Source organism: Cololabis saira, chromosome 13 (assembly GCF_033807715.1).
Source record: "Cololabis saira isolate AMF1-May2022 chromosome 13, fColSai1.1, whole genome shotgun sequence".
NCBI lineage: Eukaryota > Metazoa > Chordata > Actinopteri > Beloniformes > Belonidae > Cololabis > Cololabis saira.
The window spans coordinates 14,334,531-14,353,493 of NC_084599.1; the positions used below are offsets into that span (position 1 = coordinate 14,334,531).

At 42.4% G+C, this 18,963-nt stretch overlaps 1 protein-coding gene across 1 annotated transcript; it reads left to right on the forward strand.

The window, feature by feature from the left end:
• Positions 1-2,176: 2,176 nt before the first annotated feature.
• Positions 2,177-9,140, forward strand: LOC133458759 (kelch-like protein 10). The gene is made up of 5 exons (XM_061738961.1): positions 2,177-2,301; positions 4,382-4,862; positions 5,094-5,690; positions 7,189-7,338; positions 8,862-9,140. Exons 1-5 carry the CDS (start codon positions 2,177-2,179, stop codon positions 9,138-9,140), a joined length of 1,632 nt encoding a protein of 543 aa, XP_061594945.1.
• Positions 9,141-18,963: the final 9,823 nt, after the last annotated feature.

The following is an 18,963-nucleotide window of genomic DNA, read 5'->3' on the forward strand; positions in this document are numbered from 1 at the left end:
GGACAGAGTGGTCGTCACCAGCCACCACCCGCTCCAGGACACAGAACAGCCAGCGGCAGGCTGGTGAAGGTGCCTGACCGACTGAACTATAGACTGGATTTGATGCTTGGGCAGACTGTTGTTTTATGATGGTGTGATGTTACAGAAAAAAAAAGAAAGAAAGAGGGGTAATGTGGAATAAACCTGGAATTTATTGAATTAATTGAATTAAAGTTGTAATATAGTTAAACAATTAAGTGCATTAAGGGCTATGTTAAGCTGTTATCTAAAAAAGTTCAACTTTTACTGACGACAGGAATTTCCTAGAACTTGAGGATACTTCTTACAGAGCTGTGTTCATACAATTTAGAAAATTCAAAGTGTATGTACTTTTTTTTAATCACACAGGGAAGAGAATCTTATTTAGATTTTTCTGATTTGTTTTAGTCTATTGAAGGTATTATATGCAACTTCTGAGAGCTAGCAAGATTTGAAAGTGGCGCTTCCTCTAAGCCCCGCCCTCTCCCCCCCCTCCGTCCAAAGCCACGCCCCCACAAACTTTGGGGAATGCGCATTTGCAGGAGTCGAGGTTTCCAGAATATTTTGGACAGCACATTTTCAACAAAACTAACCCATGTCTCATTCACCTGTAAGCGAGGCCGGTTTTAGGGGGGGCTGTGCCCACCCAAACGTGCATCCTGCCCACCGGCGTCTCCATCGGAGAGCGGAGAGCGGGTGGCGGTGCGCCGTAGCCTACGGCGCACTGCTCTCCGCTCTCCGCTCTCGCCGGGATGGAAACGTCTCCATCCCCACCGACCCCCATACTGTTTCCGAGCCGGAGCTGCTGCGGCGCTTCATTGCGGCTGCTCGTATACCCGCGGGCTGCTGCTGCCGGGCGGAGAGTCCTGCAGCAGCAGCCCGGACTAACGGCTCTGCTCCCCGCTCTCACACACAAAATGGGACCGAGCTGCTCTGGAAATAACTACATAATAACTACATACTGGGGGTCCGTGGCAGAGGGGAGGGAGGGGGGTTACACTGGGACACTGTGAGCCCAGGAGGACCCGTGGGAAGTGGACACGGGGGGCTGGAAGCGAGTGCGCGCATGGGACGGGGGGAGGGGGGGGCGTGGTTTAAAATGAAGGCATCTGATTGGTTCTTTCCCTTCCTGCCAAGCCTCTGGTCTTCTGACCAATCTGAGCCATTCGGTGCGCAAATAACTGATGGATGGAAGGACCATTTCACCCAGTATAACAATAAATGTTTTTGAATACGATTGCAATTAATACTTTTAAAGGTATAGTCTGTAATGTTGGAGAGCTAGCAAGATTTGAAAGTGGCGCCTCCTCTAAGCCCCGCCCCCTCCTCTCCCTCCCGTCAGCGCTCCGTCCAAAGCCACGCCCCCACAAACTTTGGGGAACGCGCATTTGCAGGAGTCGAGTTTTCCAGGACATTTTGGACAGAACATTTTCAACAAAACTAACCCATGTCTCATTCACCTGTAAGCGAGGCCGGTTTTAGGGGGGGCTGTGCCCACCCAAACGTGCATCCAGGCTACGGCGTACTTCTCGTTTTCTCCTGCGTTTTCTCGTTTTCTGCGGCAAACGTAACTCGAGTGTGTGAAGTTTTCCGGCAAGATTTTCAACGTGGCGAGTGCGCGCATGGGAAAGAGGGGGGCGTGGGCGGGACTTAAAATGAAGGCATCTGATTGGTTCTTTCCCCCCTGCCAATCCTCTGGTCCTCTGACCAATCCGTGCCACTCGGTGCGCAAAAAACAGATTGGTCAGAGTTTTTACAGGATTAAAGCTGTCAGAGACGTCAGATTTTTTCTTTCCTTTTTCTGAACAATTTTATTCACTGGATACTCTCAGGATGGAAGGACCATTTCACCCAGTATAACAATAAATGTTTTTGAATACGATTACAGACTATACCTTTAAATACCTTTAGGAAATATTCATATCCAACTACTGACACGTTCAAATGTTGCTACAGCAAATTTGGTTTAAAAAAATACAACCTAGATGACATGTTGACAAAAGAAGGGAATAATGGAATTATTTTCGAATAAAAACAGTATGATAATACCTATTGAGCAACTCACAATATGTGCGTTTGAACTTCCTCAGAAAGTTCCTGCAGCTTTTTAAAATAACAGATTTATCAGTAGTTAAAATCTTTTGAGTTACATTTGAGAATGGACGTCAACATGTTGAAGGAGCTCCTTCAGGAGGGATCGCTGTGCGACGCCATGATCAAAGTTGGAGATTTGGAGTTCAAAGCTCACAGGATCATCCTTTGCCGCTGCAGCTCCTACTTCAGGTGAACTGATTCATGCTATTTTCATGGAGTACTTAATTATCCTTTAGCCTGATTTTCATGTAACATGGAGCAACTTCAAATGCTTTTAATAAACTTTGCAAATAGATTTTGAGTTAAACTGAAATGTGGAAGACTAACATTCTTTGCCTGCTCAGTCATCAGCTTGACTTATGTAATCAGCTTTGTTGATAATTAGCAATGAGCTCAAGGAAATGTGCCAGAGTCAAACATTTATCCACTGGGAGATCATTGCAATACTTAACATAACGTGGATTTAAATGATGCATCTTGTGCTGCAAACCCACTGAATATGGAGCTAGAACAGTCTCAGTAGTCACAAATTCACAGGGCAAGATTCACATGCATGGGATGATTTGCAAATGCACAATTCTCACGTGCGTAGGACAAGATACACAGATGTAGTTCTGATGCACAACCAAATATAACCTGATTTACAAACTGTTTTGGTGTGTGGACTTTGCTGCATTTGTGTGTGAATTCTGAGACTCCCCTGACTTGCCTCAGTCCACAAATGTCTTTTTTTAAACACGGAAAGATCTGCAACCAATCAGATATCCTCCTTGTTTCCGCCAATCATAAGAACGTACCCAAAGTGCGGGACGATTTACTCATAAACCAACCACATTTAGCGATCCAAACCAATATATGATGTGAATTTTAATCAGTTCAACATGGCTCCCAGCAAGGACCGCAGAGCCATTAATCAAACATCTACCGTATTTTCCGCACTATAAGGCGCACCTAAAAGCCTTTAATTTTCCCAAAAACCGGCAGTGCGCCTTATAATGCAGTGTGCCTTATATATGATCATTACGGTAATTTCTGTTACTATAGTCAGGGGGATTGTGGGTAATGTAGTTGGTGTCACCGAAGTAATGGTGCTAAAAACACCAGGAATCATCACAGACGTTCAAGACAACAGCAGCGACACTGACTCGCATAATGGCGACTTTGACGAGACGAAGCAAAGCTGGTTTTTATTTTGTTAATACGGTACTTTTCTTCTTTTTTTTTTTGCATTTGCTGTAGGATTTTGTAGCATTTCCTGTAACACAGCTCCATCAGGTGGATACGTAACTCAACCCCAGCCACTATAGTACGGTATAGTAAGGTTTACCATATATTTAGTGCGCCTTATATATGGAAAAGGTTTTAAAATATGTCATCCATTGAAGGTGCGCCTTATAATGAGGTGCGCCTTATAATGCGTAAAATACGGTAATTCAATATGTTTCGCTACTTAATCCCCTTGTTTGCTATGAGAAGTGTTTACTTATTAATCTCAATCTCTTTAACTGAGCAACTCACAATACAGTCCTAATTCATCTGTGATTTTCTGACACTGACATCCACTGATGATGTGGACATGAACAGAAATGCTCTAAATCCACAAGGATTTCCTGGTCCTCCCTTGTTGAGGTGAACAAACCCAGGTTTCTTTTTCACCAGTCTAGTAGCACCTACCTTGCCGTGCAGTGCAGCATGCACGGATCATTCCGTGTTTAAAAGAAGACATTTGTGGACGTTCACACACAAATGCAGCGAAGTCCACAGACCACCAACCATTTGTAATTCAGGTTATATCAGAATCAGAATCATGTTTATTTAGCCAGGTCAGGTCAGACAAGACATGGAATTTGACTCGGTATTTTCGCTCACTCTAAAGTAAATAGGTAATAGACAAATGACAGCTCTTATGAACATATATACAATTTTTAAAAAGTGAAGGGTGCAGCAGTATGAGGTAGACATGGTTATTTGAAGGTGCATTGTCACAGCATATGATTGTGTTATTGTTATTATTGTTATTATTATTATTGCACGGTGATTGATTACTCTGAGACTCTGAGTGATGAGAGTTCATCAGAGCAACAGCTTGAGGGAACAAACTGTCTCTGTGTCTGGAGGTTTTAGTTAATATTTGTGTGTGCATCAGAAATACATCTGTGTATCTTGTCCTACCACGTGTGAATCTTGCCCTGTGCATTTGAGAATCGGTCTGTGCATTTGTGACTATTGAGACTGTTCTAGCTCCATAACCTGAACGTTGATCCCGCAGAGAGCTGTTCTCCAGCAACCCAACACAGAAGGTCTTCCGCTTCCCGGACGTGTCAGCAAAAGTAATGAGCCTCATCTTTGAGAACGCCTACACCGGCTCCGTCACAGTGACGGAGGACAACGTGCTGGATCTGTTGGCGGGAGCGCAACACTTCAACGTCAAAAGCATCATTCAGGCCTGCTGTGACTTCCTGCAGAAAAACCTCAGCTCCGACAGCTCCATCGTCACCTGGAGGCTGGCAGACCACTCCCAGTATCCCGAGCTGAGGGAGAAAGCCTGCCTTTACATCCTGCTTCACTTCGAGGAGATTGCAAGGTTCTCCCAGGAGTTCGTGCAGCTGTCTGTGGAGGAGCTGAAGTATCTCATAGAGAACGATGAGCTGAACGTGAGGCAGGAAAGTGCTGTTTTTGAGGCCATCCTCCGCTGGATCGGCTTTGCCCCTGAGGAACGCAGGGGCCACATGGCCACATTGCTGCCCAGCGTAAGTCAAGGCAGGACATTAAATGAACTATTAATGATGGATATGCAGTTCAGAAGTTCTGCAACCACAGTTTTATGAATTGAAATGGCAGATAACGTATCTACCACCACCAATAGACCAGTTAATGATGAAATACAAGTTAGAGTTTTGGCCTTGTACCAATGTACAAGTCTGTTTTAATTGTGATCACTAATGTAGTCTCTATCTGCAAATGTTCTTGTTTCTGTCCAGGTCCGCCTGCTCTTAATGCCCATTGAGTACTTGGTTGAAATTGTGAGCAAAGATGATGTTGTAAGAAACAACCTGGACTGTGTGAATATGGTGACCAGCACCATGGAGATCCTGCGTGACTCCAGCATGGAGAGACCCCGCACACGCACACGCCTGCCCGCCGAGCTGCTGTTTACTATCAGTGGCTTCCAGGACCGTCAACGAAATGATAAGATTATACAGTTATACAATGTGCGAACTGACCGCTGGCTGACAGTATATAAGAATGATCAAACTTTTCCAAAGTTCTGCAGTTGCGTTCACCTCCAGGGATCCATTTATTTTATTGGCGGCTGGGAAGCCGATTTCTACTTAAGCCGGGTGCAAAAGTTCACCCTCGCCACCCAAAGTTGGCAAGAGGTTCGGTCGTTGCATGAGCCTCGATGCTCCTTCGGTGCGGCCGTCCTGAACGGCTGCGTATACGCCATGGGAGGCTGTGATGGCTATGAGACACTCAGGTCTGTGGAGCGGTTCCAGCCCGACACCAACCGGTGGACTCTAATCGCACCGATGCACGATCAGAGGGCTGATGCTGGCGCTGCAGCTCTGCACGGCAAGGTGAGTGCTACCAGACCGGAGGAAAAGAAACCTTTGGAAGTCCTGTTCACCTCAACAAGTGGGGACCAGGAAATCCCTGTGGGCGAGGATTTAGAGCATTTCTGTTCATGTCCATAGCAACAGTGGACATCACAGTGTCAGAAAATCCCAGATGTTTAATTAGGACATTGTGATGCCCCTAAAGAAAAAAAGGTTGCATCCCCTTTAAAGCCATCTGACATGAAACTAGATGTTTTTATATAATCTCTTACTCTATATCGCAGTATCTGGCCCAGCTATGATTAACAAGAAGCAGTTTTACTGTAGGCTATTTTTAACATTTGAGAGGTACCAACTTTGTTAATGACTTAAACATTTATTCATCTGTCTAGTAACTGTGCTTCCGATGAAATGCTAACCTCCAAATTGTGAATTTAAACAGAGATTAAGCTCGTTAGAGCTTCTGTTTTTTTAGGGGGGGTTTCTCCCACTAGGGGAGTTTTTACATGCCATTTTTTATGTTATGTTTATGTAATAATTGCTCGGGGGCCATGTTCTGAGTCTCTGGAAAGATCCTAGAGCAGGGGTCGGCAACCCGCGGCTCTAGAGCCGCATGTGGCTCTTTAGCGCTGCCTTAGTGGCTCCTGGAGAAAATGTTTGACCTTCTTTTTCCTTTTTTTTTCTTTTTTTCATTTTCTTTCTCTTCTTTTCTCTTTTTTTCCTCTTTTTTTCTTTTTTCTTTTTTTCTTCTTTTATTTTTTTTCCTTTTTTTCTTTTTTCTTCTTTTTTTCCTTTTTCTTCTTTTTTTCTTCCTTTTATCCTTTCCTTTTTAATCTCGAGATTTTGACTTTTTTCTCAACATTTTGACTTTTTTCCCAACATTTCGACTTTTTTCTCGAGATTGTACTTCAACATTCATCTCGACTTTTTTCTTGAAATATTGACTTTCTTGACGTTTCAACTTTTTTTCACGAAATTTTGATTATTTCCTCAACATTTCGACTTTTTTCTCGACATTTCGACTTTTTTCTCAAGATTATACTTCAACATTATTCTTGACATTTCGACTTTTTTCTCGAAATTTTGACTTTTTTCTCGACATTTCGACTTTTTTTTCGAAGTGCATAATGAAAAAAAAAAATCTTCCCCCAGTTATAACTAATATAGAAACATGCAGCATGTGTTGTCTTCATTCTAAGGCTGATACAAGACTTTTCATTTTTTGCGGCTCCAGACATATTTGTTTTTTGTGTTTTTGGTCCAATATGGCTCTTTCAACATTTTGGGTTGCCGACCCCTGTCCTAGAGGCAACTTCTGTTGTAATAGACGCTATATAAATAAAATTGAATTGAAAATTGAATTGTTTCACAAAAAATACGTACAAAAAAAATGCCATCAGAGTAAAAAAAAAAAGTAAAAGTACAACAACATATAGTAAATGTAATGTTGCAGAGTGAACACTTCATGTTGGCATCATGGCGTTAATGTCCCATGCTGTTGCACATTTGTATTTCCCAGGTATACATCTGTGGGGGATTCAGCGTTGGGCAGCCTCTGTTTTCTGCCGAGTGCTACAACCCTGACACCAACCAGTGGACGCTGATCACGCCCATGGAAACGGCTCGGACTGTAGCCGGCGTCGTCAGCTACAACGGACACATTTACGTGGTAACCATTTTCAGCCTGTGGGATCTTTGCATCATTTAGGGTTTAAATACGTTTTTTAATCAATTTTGCAAATCATTGCATTAGTTTCTGTTTGCATGTGAAGCTGTTTGATGTGTCTGAAACATACATTTGGAATATTGTAAATCATGGGTGACTGACCCTGGTCCAGAGCAGCTATCCAGCATGTTTTGTTGCTACGCTGCTTCCAGCACACCGTGATACAAGGAGCGGTGTCATCAACAGCGTTAAAAATAGCACGGTTACCAATGCCATTATTGTTTCACAGTGACGGGTAATCTAACTAATTACTATTTCAGACGTTACAACGCCGTTACCGTTACTGATAGTGAAATGTGGCACGTTACTACATACTGACATGATAACTAATTGCTGTTATCTGACCTGACTCATTCTGAGTGAGTCAGGTCAGGTGAGTCAGGTTTGAAATAGTAATTAGTTAGATTACCTGTTACTTTTCGAGTACCCTTTACATTAAACATTTAACATTTCAAACCTGACTCACCTGACCTGACTCACTGAGAATGAGTCAGGTCGGATAACATCAATTGCATATCATGTCAGTGTTGAAAGATCCTCGTGTTCGTTTGTCTGGTGCACCATAAGAAAACCAGTGAACAAAATCAAATGTTAATACAAGCTTTTATTATATCATGCACAATGTTTTCCAGCCGGAGGTACACTTCTCTCAAACCACATAGGTAGGAGAGAAATGCACACAGTGGTCATCAGTCTAGTCGTATTTATACTAAGGGAGGTGTTCTTTGTACGTGAACCCCATCTGCCAAACATATCAGACCTTCAGTCGTATATCCCTGTTTATTGCTTCCTACTTAAGATGTCAACCCAGATAACGGATGAGACCCATCAGTGTGAAAACATATGTTTCTGTTAAAGGAGCATGAGGCTCCTTTTAAGAAATGAGGCTCTCTAGCGCCACCTTTCGCCACGAGGGCCGTTGGGGGTACTGCAGCCAACAGTGAAGCCGGCACGGGAGAACGCGCATGCAGCGTCATTTGACGTCACATCCGCAGGACAGCGCTGGAAATTCCGGTCACAATTGCAGCACATTTTGCAGCACACAGCCTGTTCAAGGCAACAGAGAAATACACTAGAGTGCTCATTCGTTTTAGTTTGGAACGCTTCATCTGACATTATTACTAGAAAACTTAAAACGTATACAAATTTTTTTCATAAATCCTGCCTCAAGCTCCTTTAATTATTTTCACCTAAAGAAACACTATCAGTCACAAAACAGGAGGTGACCCTGCAAATACCTTTGAATTGGTAATTAGTCAGATTACCCGTTACTGGGAGACAATAACGGCGTTGGTAACCCCGTTATTCCCAACACTGGTCATCACCCTAGATGTCTAGACCTTGATGACAAGCTGACGACCATTAATTAGAATCAGGTGTGTTGATGCAGGGAAACATCTAAAACCTGCTGGACAGCTGCTCTCGAGGACCAGGGATGTAAATGAGGTCTTTCTTCTCGCTCCCAGGCTGGAGGCTGGGACGGCACCGATAACGTGTCCACCGTCTCCGCCTACGACCCCGTATCCAAGCACTGGCGCACGGCGGCCCCCATGCTTCACCCCCGCAGCTGCTTGGGCATCGCCGTGCTGGAGGAGCAGCTGTACGTGGTGGGAGGCTTCTGTAAGGAGAACTGGCAGCAGTGCAGCCACGTTGAGCGCTACGACGGCGCCAGCAACAGCTGGCAGGCCGGGCGTAGCCTTGACGTGGTGGAGCGGGTGCCGCACGCAGCGGCCTACCTGCCGTAAACGCCGTCCTCTAAACCAGCTTCAATCTAGTGTCACATAACGACATATATACATTTCACATAAAGGAGAAATCTTATTAAAGAGACTTTGAAATGGAAACATGAATAATAAATAATCATCTAATAGTCATCAGTTTATGGTGACTTCCTTCCTGGTTGCTTTTATTCAAATACCATTGAATACAATTCATATTCACAGGTTATGGTTTTGCATCAAATTAAATGACATCAATGAGCCACATGTACTCCACACCCGTGTGGTTTAAACGGATGAAGGACAAAAGCCTTCATGTCAGCACCGATAATAACTGAAAAGTCCTGCAGGTCACAAAAAGTCTGAAATAGATAAAGAGACAAATATCTTATGTCTTGGAGGCGGCCCGCGGAGAAACAACAATTTCACACAGAACATTTATTCAAAAGTCGTGAACTGACAAAATATGGTAAACTAAATGAATCACCTCATCCAGTAGCGCACACAAGCGCTCCAGGGCTTTGCCTTTATTACCCAGCACACATCGCTGTGAAGCAGCAGCATCCTCTCCTCCTGTTTTTAAATCTCTTTTAAATACACACTTTCATTCCTTGGCTTTTAACACACGGGGATCTTTATGGATCTTGTATGGCACCTTAAAATGTTTCTATGTCTTTTTAAACTCATTTTGGTTAACATACTTTTGCCATTGGTTGGTTGTTTTGTTGGTTGGCTGGTTGATTGGTTGATTGGTTGGTTGGTTGGATTGATCGATCATTAATGGTCTAGTCTGACTCAGCCACAAGTTGACGGTAAAGACGACGCTGAGTGCTTCATGTACCCCTGATAAAAATGAACGGCACGAATCTCTTTATCCGTGACGCCCTTCAGCTCTCCACTGAGCCTGGCGCACAGGACACTGGTGAATCAATGCAGTCCGTGCACTTGGGACGCCATCTCCTTCAATCTGCTTTCCAGACCTCTCTGTGGAAACCAACCCTGTCTGCCACGATGAGGTTGGTTTCTTCAAAAGACAGTGAATGCAGCTTGAACAATTCCTTCAGTTTGGTAAATATAATGTCTCCAGACGGTGTTGGCGCTTCTGTCCGGAGTTGATGTGCTTCTTTGAAGTTGCCGTGTTTCGTTTCGTGGGGCCTTCGGATATTGTATTCCTCGCAAACTGCAACAACATTGTTGCAGATGGGACAGACTGGGGATAGACATTTATAAAATCAGGTAGGATGAAAGCATACGTTTTATAATGACAATCTAAAAACCAAAAAACTAAATGCCATTTTGAGGGAATTTGAAGACATTTCCAACTCGTGCTGGTTCCAAAAAAATTGGTCCGACAGGGATCTGCGTTCTACACTTTATTTCACAAAGCTTTGCAAAGCTTTAAAAAACACGCCACCAAAAAACGGGTGCTGAATGAAAGATTTGAGCAAGTTTGTGTTACGCCCCTGTAAGGGGAAATGGAAAGAAAATTAAGTGAGAGACAGTGTTGCTGGCTTCAGGTTCAGACTGTAATGAACTCACAAATATTACATGTTCACATTACATGTTCAGCAAACTTAAAGGGAACCTATTATGAAAAACACGTTTTCTCTTGCTTTAATTAGATGCCATAACTGGTCCCCTTTAATGAAATAATTGTCTCCAGCTCACTTTCAAAGTGCACAACAGAAAAATATACACCGTCCTTTTAACAGTCAATACTTAAGAAAATAATTAATACTTACATTTTCTCTTGAATTAACTAACAAATGTGTACTGTCTCTTTAAGAAGCTACACACAGTTAGAAAAATACACTTACACTTAAACCTAACTTTAACTTAATCACACATATCAGTTAAGCATTTGCACCTTTAATAAACACTATATCCTTTAAACTAAAACACATTCACACCGTTATTTTCTCGAAATATTCCCCAAATGGATACATGCACATCTGCTTTCTCACTGAACATCACTGGGTTCGTGCATGTGACCGTCTGCGTCTGTATGACGAACCCAGCAAGCAGGATACATCATGTTTAGCTGACTAAATTCACTCGCTAAAGTTACTCTAGACTGATAATTTAGCAGCAAACTGTTCCTTGTAACCTAGAAAACATATTTACACAGTTGAACATTACCTATACCATTTTCCTCACATGTAAGGGGAAATTACGGAGCCCCAGAGATGACATGGAGGAAAAAAGATATAATTCGTTCCCACAAAATACAAAGTTGTGGCCACGAAATATTAATTTGTTCCCACGAATTACTAATTTGTGGCCACGAAATACTAATTTGTGGCCACGAAATACTAATTTGTTCCCACGAAATACTAATTTGTTCCCACGAAATATTAATTAGTTCCCACGAAATACTAATTTGTGGCCACGAAATATTAATTCGTTCCCGCAAAATACTAATTCGTTCCCACGAAATACTAATTTGTGGCCACGAAATATGAATTTGTTCCCACGAAATACTAATTTGTGGCCACGAAATATGAATTTGTTCCCACGAAATACTAATTTGTTCCCACAAAATACGAATTCGTTCCCACCAAATAGGTATAATGTGTGCACGAAATAATGGACAGCTAGGTAAGCAAATCAAACGCACCTAGGAACTGCAGTAGCCTACGAGTTGTTTTGGTAAATATTCTTTCTTATCATTTTCTTGTCAATATCTTGTCGATATGTCCCAGATTTAGACAGTTATTATAATTAGGCGTGTGTTCATTTATTCATGCTCCTGTGTGTCGTAAACGCATGCGTATAGGAGCTGCAGCCCTGCACACACATCAGGACACTTTTCAATAGAGCTGAGGGCTGGAACAGCCACTACTGAGCGAGGTATATTGATCAAAAAGCCAGATTTCTGCGTGTCACGAAAGTGTCTCTCTTTTTCAGTATTGCAATTCCCATCGCCATCAGAGGGCGCTGTTTCCTTTCGAGTAACCCGGTTAGCGCAAAGCATGCTGGGAAAGTCCTGCTGGTTTTCCCGGGACTGGCGGACGGAACATTAACGAGTTCAGGGTAAATATGTTGTTAAATGTGACTGTGCAGAAAATATCAAATGATAAACAGTTATCATTAACAGATGCTTACAGTTCATAGAGTTGTGTATGCTAAGGTGTCTGTATATTAGGGTTGCATCTTTCAGAAATAGAAATAAGGAACGTCCCGATTTCAGCGATTTTCGCGAGCGCCAAAAAAAAGGGACGTCCCCAAAACGTCTAAAATGCATAGAAATTTATATTTTTTATATGAAAAAACAAAATGCTGTAATAGCATTGAACTTTCATGACTGTACGGACAGCCTGAACCTGAGCATGGTCATCGTAAATTAAACAGTCTGCCTGCATTGGGCAGTTAAACAGAACCTAAATTAATGACAAAACGACAAAAGACAAGCAGCTCCTGGTCCTTCAGGACTGTGGGAACTCCGAACAGTCTGCTCAGAGTCCAGTGATGAGGAGCTCACTTCATGAGCTCCACTGAGCAAAGCACGGTATTTTAAGCCTTCATTTGTTATAATTTTGATTATTTAATTCTTTATTGACTTCATAAAATTAGATTTTTTATTTGGGGTTTTCATAAGCTGTGAGCCATAGTCATTAAAATTATAACAAATAAAGGCTTGAAATATCTCACTTTGCATGTAGTGGTAAATAATATATTTGTTTCACATTTTAATTGAATTTACTGAAACAAATTAAGTTTAGCAATATATTCTAATTTTCTGACCTTCACCTGTATATTATGACCAATAAATAAGAGCATAATAAATGTCCCATATCACACCATATCAAGCTCAGGGGATGATTCAGGTAAGAACTGTGCAACAGATGCCTGGCTCCTCTGGGATGTTATGGCCCTTTTCCACTAGTATCTGCTCAGCTTGCTTCTACCCGCCACGCCCCCGTCTTGCGCTTTTCCACTACGGGCCAAGGCGGGTGGAGCCGTGCCAAGCAGATACTATTTCTGTAACCATTCTGGTGAGGTTCTAAGCGGGCTGAGCCGGCACTATATCTGACGTCATCACATTACAGGCACTGATTGGTCGGGGGCGGGGCCGTCAGACGTTTGAATCAGGAAGCGGGAGTCAGCGCAAGAGCGACTCACGGCTCGCTGCGATTTTATTATACAGCGCAAACGTCTGTTTGGTGATCCAACTCTGAGGTGCAGATGTTCATAAACCTGGTGGCTGAGGAGAGAATTAAAAAAGGGATGTAGACGGGCTGTTTTACTCTCAGCCACTCGCGGCTCCAGCTGATTTCTCATCTGCGCCGACACGAACAAAGGGGTTTGGCAATCGAGTACGTCACAGCAGCTTCACCCCAACCCCCCCACTTCTCCCCTGGCTGTGGAAAAACAAACGAGGACAAAACGGGTGGAGCCGGGACGAGCCGCGCCGAGGCGAGTCGGGCTGAGTAGGTGCTAGTGGAAAAGCGCCATTATATTACGTTTGTGGAGGTTTCCCTGCAGCATGCTGCCTGACACATCCCCGGGAGACCTCTGTTTCCTCTTTTAGGAAGAGCTGGGGTGTCTGGAGCCTCTGGAGACATCTTGACTTGACTTTTTTTTTTTTTTTTTTTAAAGCCGCGCGTGTCGGTGCAGTGAGCAGCATTGAGAGGTTAAGGCTGATTTATGGTTCCGCGTTAGACCAACGCAGAGCCTACGCCGTAGGATACGCGGCGACGCACACGTATGGTGCGCGTTGCCGCGTATCCTACGGCGTAGGCTCTGCGTCAATAACTAGGCAACGGAGCCCAAAGGGCCGGGCCGTCTGCAGGGCAGGCAGAGAGCGCACTGACACATGTTGCTGTCTTTAATATATCCCGTCCTTTATTTTGTTCATTATTGTTAGTTCGTTGTTCGTGTGTGTGCGTGTGTGACAGACGTGCATGGGACAATTGTGAAATACGGAATAAACTGCGTTCCGCGTAACAATTCCGTATTTCAAGGGACAGGTGGCAAGCCTACTGTATATGTTCGATGTTTACAGAAATGTGATGCAGCAGCAAGTATCTCGTGGTGTAACTGGCGTGGTGTCTTATTTTTAACTGAACTCCATATTTATTCCGTCCAGAATAAAGAACCCAAATGTCCTGTGCTGGTTTAATCTCGCCAGGCTACATTTAAATCTGCTGCATAAACTTCCAGAGCTCTAATGTGAAGCTGTCCTTTAGAAATAAACGAGAGGCATCGAGAGTGTGTTAGTAGTAAATTACGTTTACACTCCTATTTGCAGCAACAGAGTTGCTTTTTGCAACATACAGCATTGGCCCGAATATAAGAGGATGTTTTTTGCATTGATATAAGACTGAAAAGTGGGGGTCGTCTTGCACTCGGGGTCTAGACATCATACCCATCACACCGCTAGATGGCGCCAGAGATCTTTAAAGTGAACCTGTGACGAAGAAGAAAAATAAAAAATAGCGGATCAAGAAAAGACAAGAGATGACAGAAAATGGAGAAACGTAGGGACACTGGAGAAAAGTGGGTGGAAGGTCGGCAGGTTAACCGGCAGCTGAGGAGAAATTATGATGCAAACTTCAAGATGATGATTTGAATGAGGCAAAATAACATGCTTTTTCTTCCGAATACATTGTTATAATCGTGGCCACAAATTAGTATTTTGTGGGAACGAATGACATCTTTTTTCATCCATGTCGTCTCTGGGGCTCTGTAGATGTTGCTACGTCGCAGAATAATTGTAAAATGTTTCTTGCCCTAGATCTTAGTCGTATACAGAGAGACCACGCCCACCTCCTACACCCAAGATTTCCACCGTTGCCGAACGGGTAAGTGCTAAGCTCTGCAGCATTAAACAAGTATCTACCGGTAATGTTACTTTGACGAGGCCAACTGTTTGAACAGCATGTTAAACGGTTAGACACCAACCAAACAAGGATAGAGTTTTTTTCTTTTTAACAAACCTTTATTTTAAGATTTTAAACACAGTCAGAAAATTGATCATGAACAATACAAGGTCTGGCATCAAGAAAATAAGCAGATAAATTACAAGACATACATTGAATGAAGTCCGTAGGTTATTGCATATGTAACATAAGCTCAATAGGTTCAGCTTAAATCCTGCTAAAAGAGACAAACACGACATCTCCAGATGGGTTAATGGTTGAAGGTCTAGAAACTATCAAAAAGAATATTAGGGGTGGTGACAGGCTAAAATTATTACTACAAAGGGAAACTTTCTACATATACACTTTGCAGGCCATGACATACCCAGGATTAAATGAAGAAATTGATTTTAGTCCTTATTTGTAATGACTTCTCAGTTTATAAGTGGTTTTCTAGTATTGGTAGCTGTCCTTATCTAAGCCTGCTGCCACTTACTGGCTCTTTATGTATCTTCTTTTGTTTGTATGTTTTTTTCTTCTCTCTACCTGGCCATTCACTGGCGTTTGACACCTGCGTGGCCACCTAGTGGCCCTTGCATGTAATGTTTACCTGGGAAATGGGTCATGTGACTTCCTACCTGTGCAGGGCAGGTGTATATCATTAGGAATTCCTGTTTGAGCAGTACCCTGAAGAAGGCTTGCGCCGAAACGCGTGGGTCTCTGCTCCCATGTTTTTATACGTATTAGCCATGTTTCAATAAAGGCTTTTTAATATTTTTCCACAAGAACAGTGCCTTGGACTCCCTTTTTTGACTAGATTTTGTTTTTTTCCCCAACACCAAAGAGCACCTTCAAGATTTTTTCTGAACAATTCCCTGAGCACTTCGGATTTTCTCTTCACTTGATGACGACATCTGTTGGTTCAAAGATGTGCCTGCATTGCGTAGTCAGTGGGTGGAAGATCGGCAGGTTAACCGGCAGCTGAGAAGTTATGATGCAAACTTCAAGATGATGATTTGAATGAGGCAAAATAACATGCTTTTTCTCTCGAATACATTGTTATAATCGTGGCCACGAGATAGATAGGGTGAGATGATTTGCTTTGGTGACACCTGAAAGGAAAAGAAAAGGGTTTTCACTGGCACTTTAAACATTGTTGCATATCGTAGACTGATGAGCTTTAAATTACTGGTCCAATAACGGACACATGCCTGTTCTTGTCAGGTTTCCGCTGTGTTTGATAGATTGATGACATCATCATTCCCCAGTGTCTCCTTGTGCAGGATCAGACCAGCTTCTTATGTCTCCACAGCGAGCTGACACTTTGGTCACACATCATGGCAGCAGTACCGGATCAACCCCAAGCTTTGAATAGCGGGACGAAAGCAGCTGGGGACAAATCTTCCAAAAAGTCCAAGAAAGTCCTGTCCAAGGAATTGAAAGTCAAATACTATAAGGGAGCTTGGGTGAACATTGGACCGGCAGTTGATAAGTGGTGTGCGATGAAAGCAAAGCATAAAATAAAGTCAAATGCAGACATGGCCTTGTATCTTCTAGACACGTGAGTTCTTCTCTAACAGCTTTGCAGCTTTGAATGTGGCTTGCTGTTAAAATCATCATCATAACCTTTCTTTTGAGTTTTCAGCTTTCCCTTCTGCCGCACATCTAAACCCTCCCTGGGTCGTAGAGGGAGTTAGCTGTGGCCACAGTGGACTGAACAACAAATAAATGACGACAGAACTCAATATTGATCATAGTTATTATTTTCATCCCAAGTTTCTTTGCATTACCTACTCATTAGAAAGGTTATCTCTGTCGTCACATGTTTATCTGCTCAAAGCAAAAAGCAAAATGGCTGCATTTCTTTGATAATTCAGCATTTAACATGGATGTTTATTATAACCTATAAATCACTAGGAGTTGCTTTTGCTGGTATTTATATTGAGATGGAGCTAAAATCTCCTGAAAACCTACACTTGGATGAATAGATGTCGTCCTCACAGTAGTGTTTTAGTTCTTGAGTGTGTTTGTGTGTGTTTTGGTAAAGAATGGAGAGCCATCCAACCGGAAGAGTTTCAGCTGAAGCCAGTAGTCTGAAGAAAACATTCTCCAAATCAGAAGTAAGTGAAAATGTTTGAGATTCTTTTTACCTTTTTCTATCCACACTTATATGTATAAATGTTTGTATCTGGAGTTCAAGTAATTTTCTGTGCAAATTACTTAATTTCAGTAATAAAGCCATCATGCAGATTTTATAAAAAAGAAAAATAGATACATTTTCCCCCCACAAGTTGACAGAGTTCTCAGTGCCATAAAGGAAACTTTTGTGATAATGTTTGATCAAAATATTCCAGATATATTCCAGCGAAAGCTCCTCTTTCATCCGTGTGTGTACAGCTCTGCTAGCAGGAGGTGGTGGAAGGTGCGGGATCTCTCAGAAACAACACCATCTTTCTGAATTTTGTAGCAGCTTACCTTCGTCTGAGTTCTCAACTTCTGATGTGTAACAGTCGGATTCAATGCTCTGTTAGCACTATTGAACTAACTAATGAACTGTTAAATACATAGATAGAATAACCTATCTGACCATCCATTGATTAAACTACCAGTTCAAAACTTGAATTTGAAAACATCTTAAAGATGGAATAGTTGGGAAATTTTCAAGAATGAGAAGAACTTTGAAAGCACCAGTGACACGGCCATCGTGACATTGATATGCAGTCTTATCGCCAAGGAAACGCCACACAGACACTGCATCTTTTTTTCTTTCTTTTTTTACCGTAGTCGTCCCAGGTACAGGATTTTCTTTTCTCACCCACAGGGTGTTTTATTGGCAGCTCCATCTCCCTGCTCGGCTGCAACAGGTCGTGCACAACCACAGAAACTAATCATTTGGTAAAATAATAGGTCACTTTGTTACTAAATTAAAACGTTAGTGCTGTAATGTATTATAAAAAAGTATTTTAGTAAAATAAAGTTGAATTAGCTGTCTAAACGTTTTCTTCCTCTTTGTAGAGACCCACCTCTGTTTTTCACCTGCTGGTTTTCTCTCTCTCTGATTTGCGCCCGTGCAGTTATGGACACAAACCATACTTGGAAGCAGTTGGTAATTTGTGTGTTTTGTACTACAGCTTGAGCATTTGGGTGTGCTGGGATTGACTTGCCTCTGAAACCAGCCTCTACTGGAGCAGCAGTTTTATGTGACCTCTTAACTTTTCAGCCTCAAAGGTTTCTTTGTGTTGTCAAATCTCTTCAGACGTGGACAGAAAATTCTTCTGCTTTGGGCTTGAGGGGCTTCCAGTGGGAAAGAAATGTTGCATAGACAGAGACAGAGTATCAGTTTGGGTGCAGATGTCATGAAATCATTTAAGAAATGGAAATGTGTCAGTATTTAGAGCTGACGTTTGTTTCTGATAGGAAGTTAAACCAAAGTTGTGCCACAGAGACTTTAGAGCTTTGATTTCACTGATAGTCTCTTTTCTGTATTTTCAGCGTATAAGCTCAACAGAATAATTTGCTTCCTTAAAATGTAATATGAGCTACCATTCCCTGCCCTCCCTCACTCGTCCCCAGTCTCAAACGTCTTCAGTACAATTATCATTAGAGTATACACTTAACATACCAGAAGTATTTATTTTTAATTTACGAGGTTTTGCAGAAATATGACATTTGCTATTTAGGATTTACACCAAAGTGCCTGTTTTCAGAGGCTCCAACATATTTGGGCAAAAGTGGGGGGAAAAACTACACTAATTGTAACTATAATTTTTAGTATTTAGATATAGGTAAATCCTTGGCAGTCAGTCTGACGTTTGGAGCTTATGGACATTGCTCCAGGGCTTGAAATTAGACCACAACAGTCCAGAATGGTGGTAAGAGGCCGAAAGCTCCATTGAGACGGGTAGAAAGACTCAGCGTTCATCCAGGTCTGCATCTTAAAAAGCGTTGTTTCTGACCTCTAGAAACCTTCTTGGTTGCTAAGCAACTGG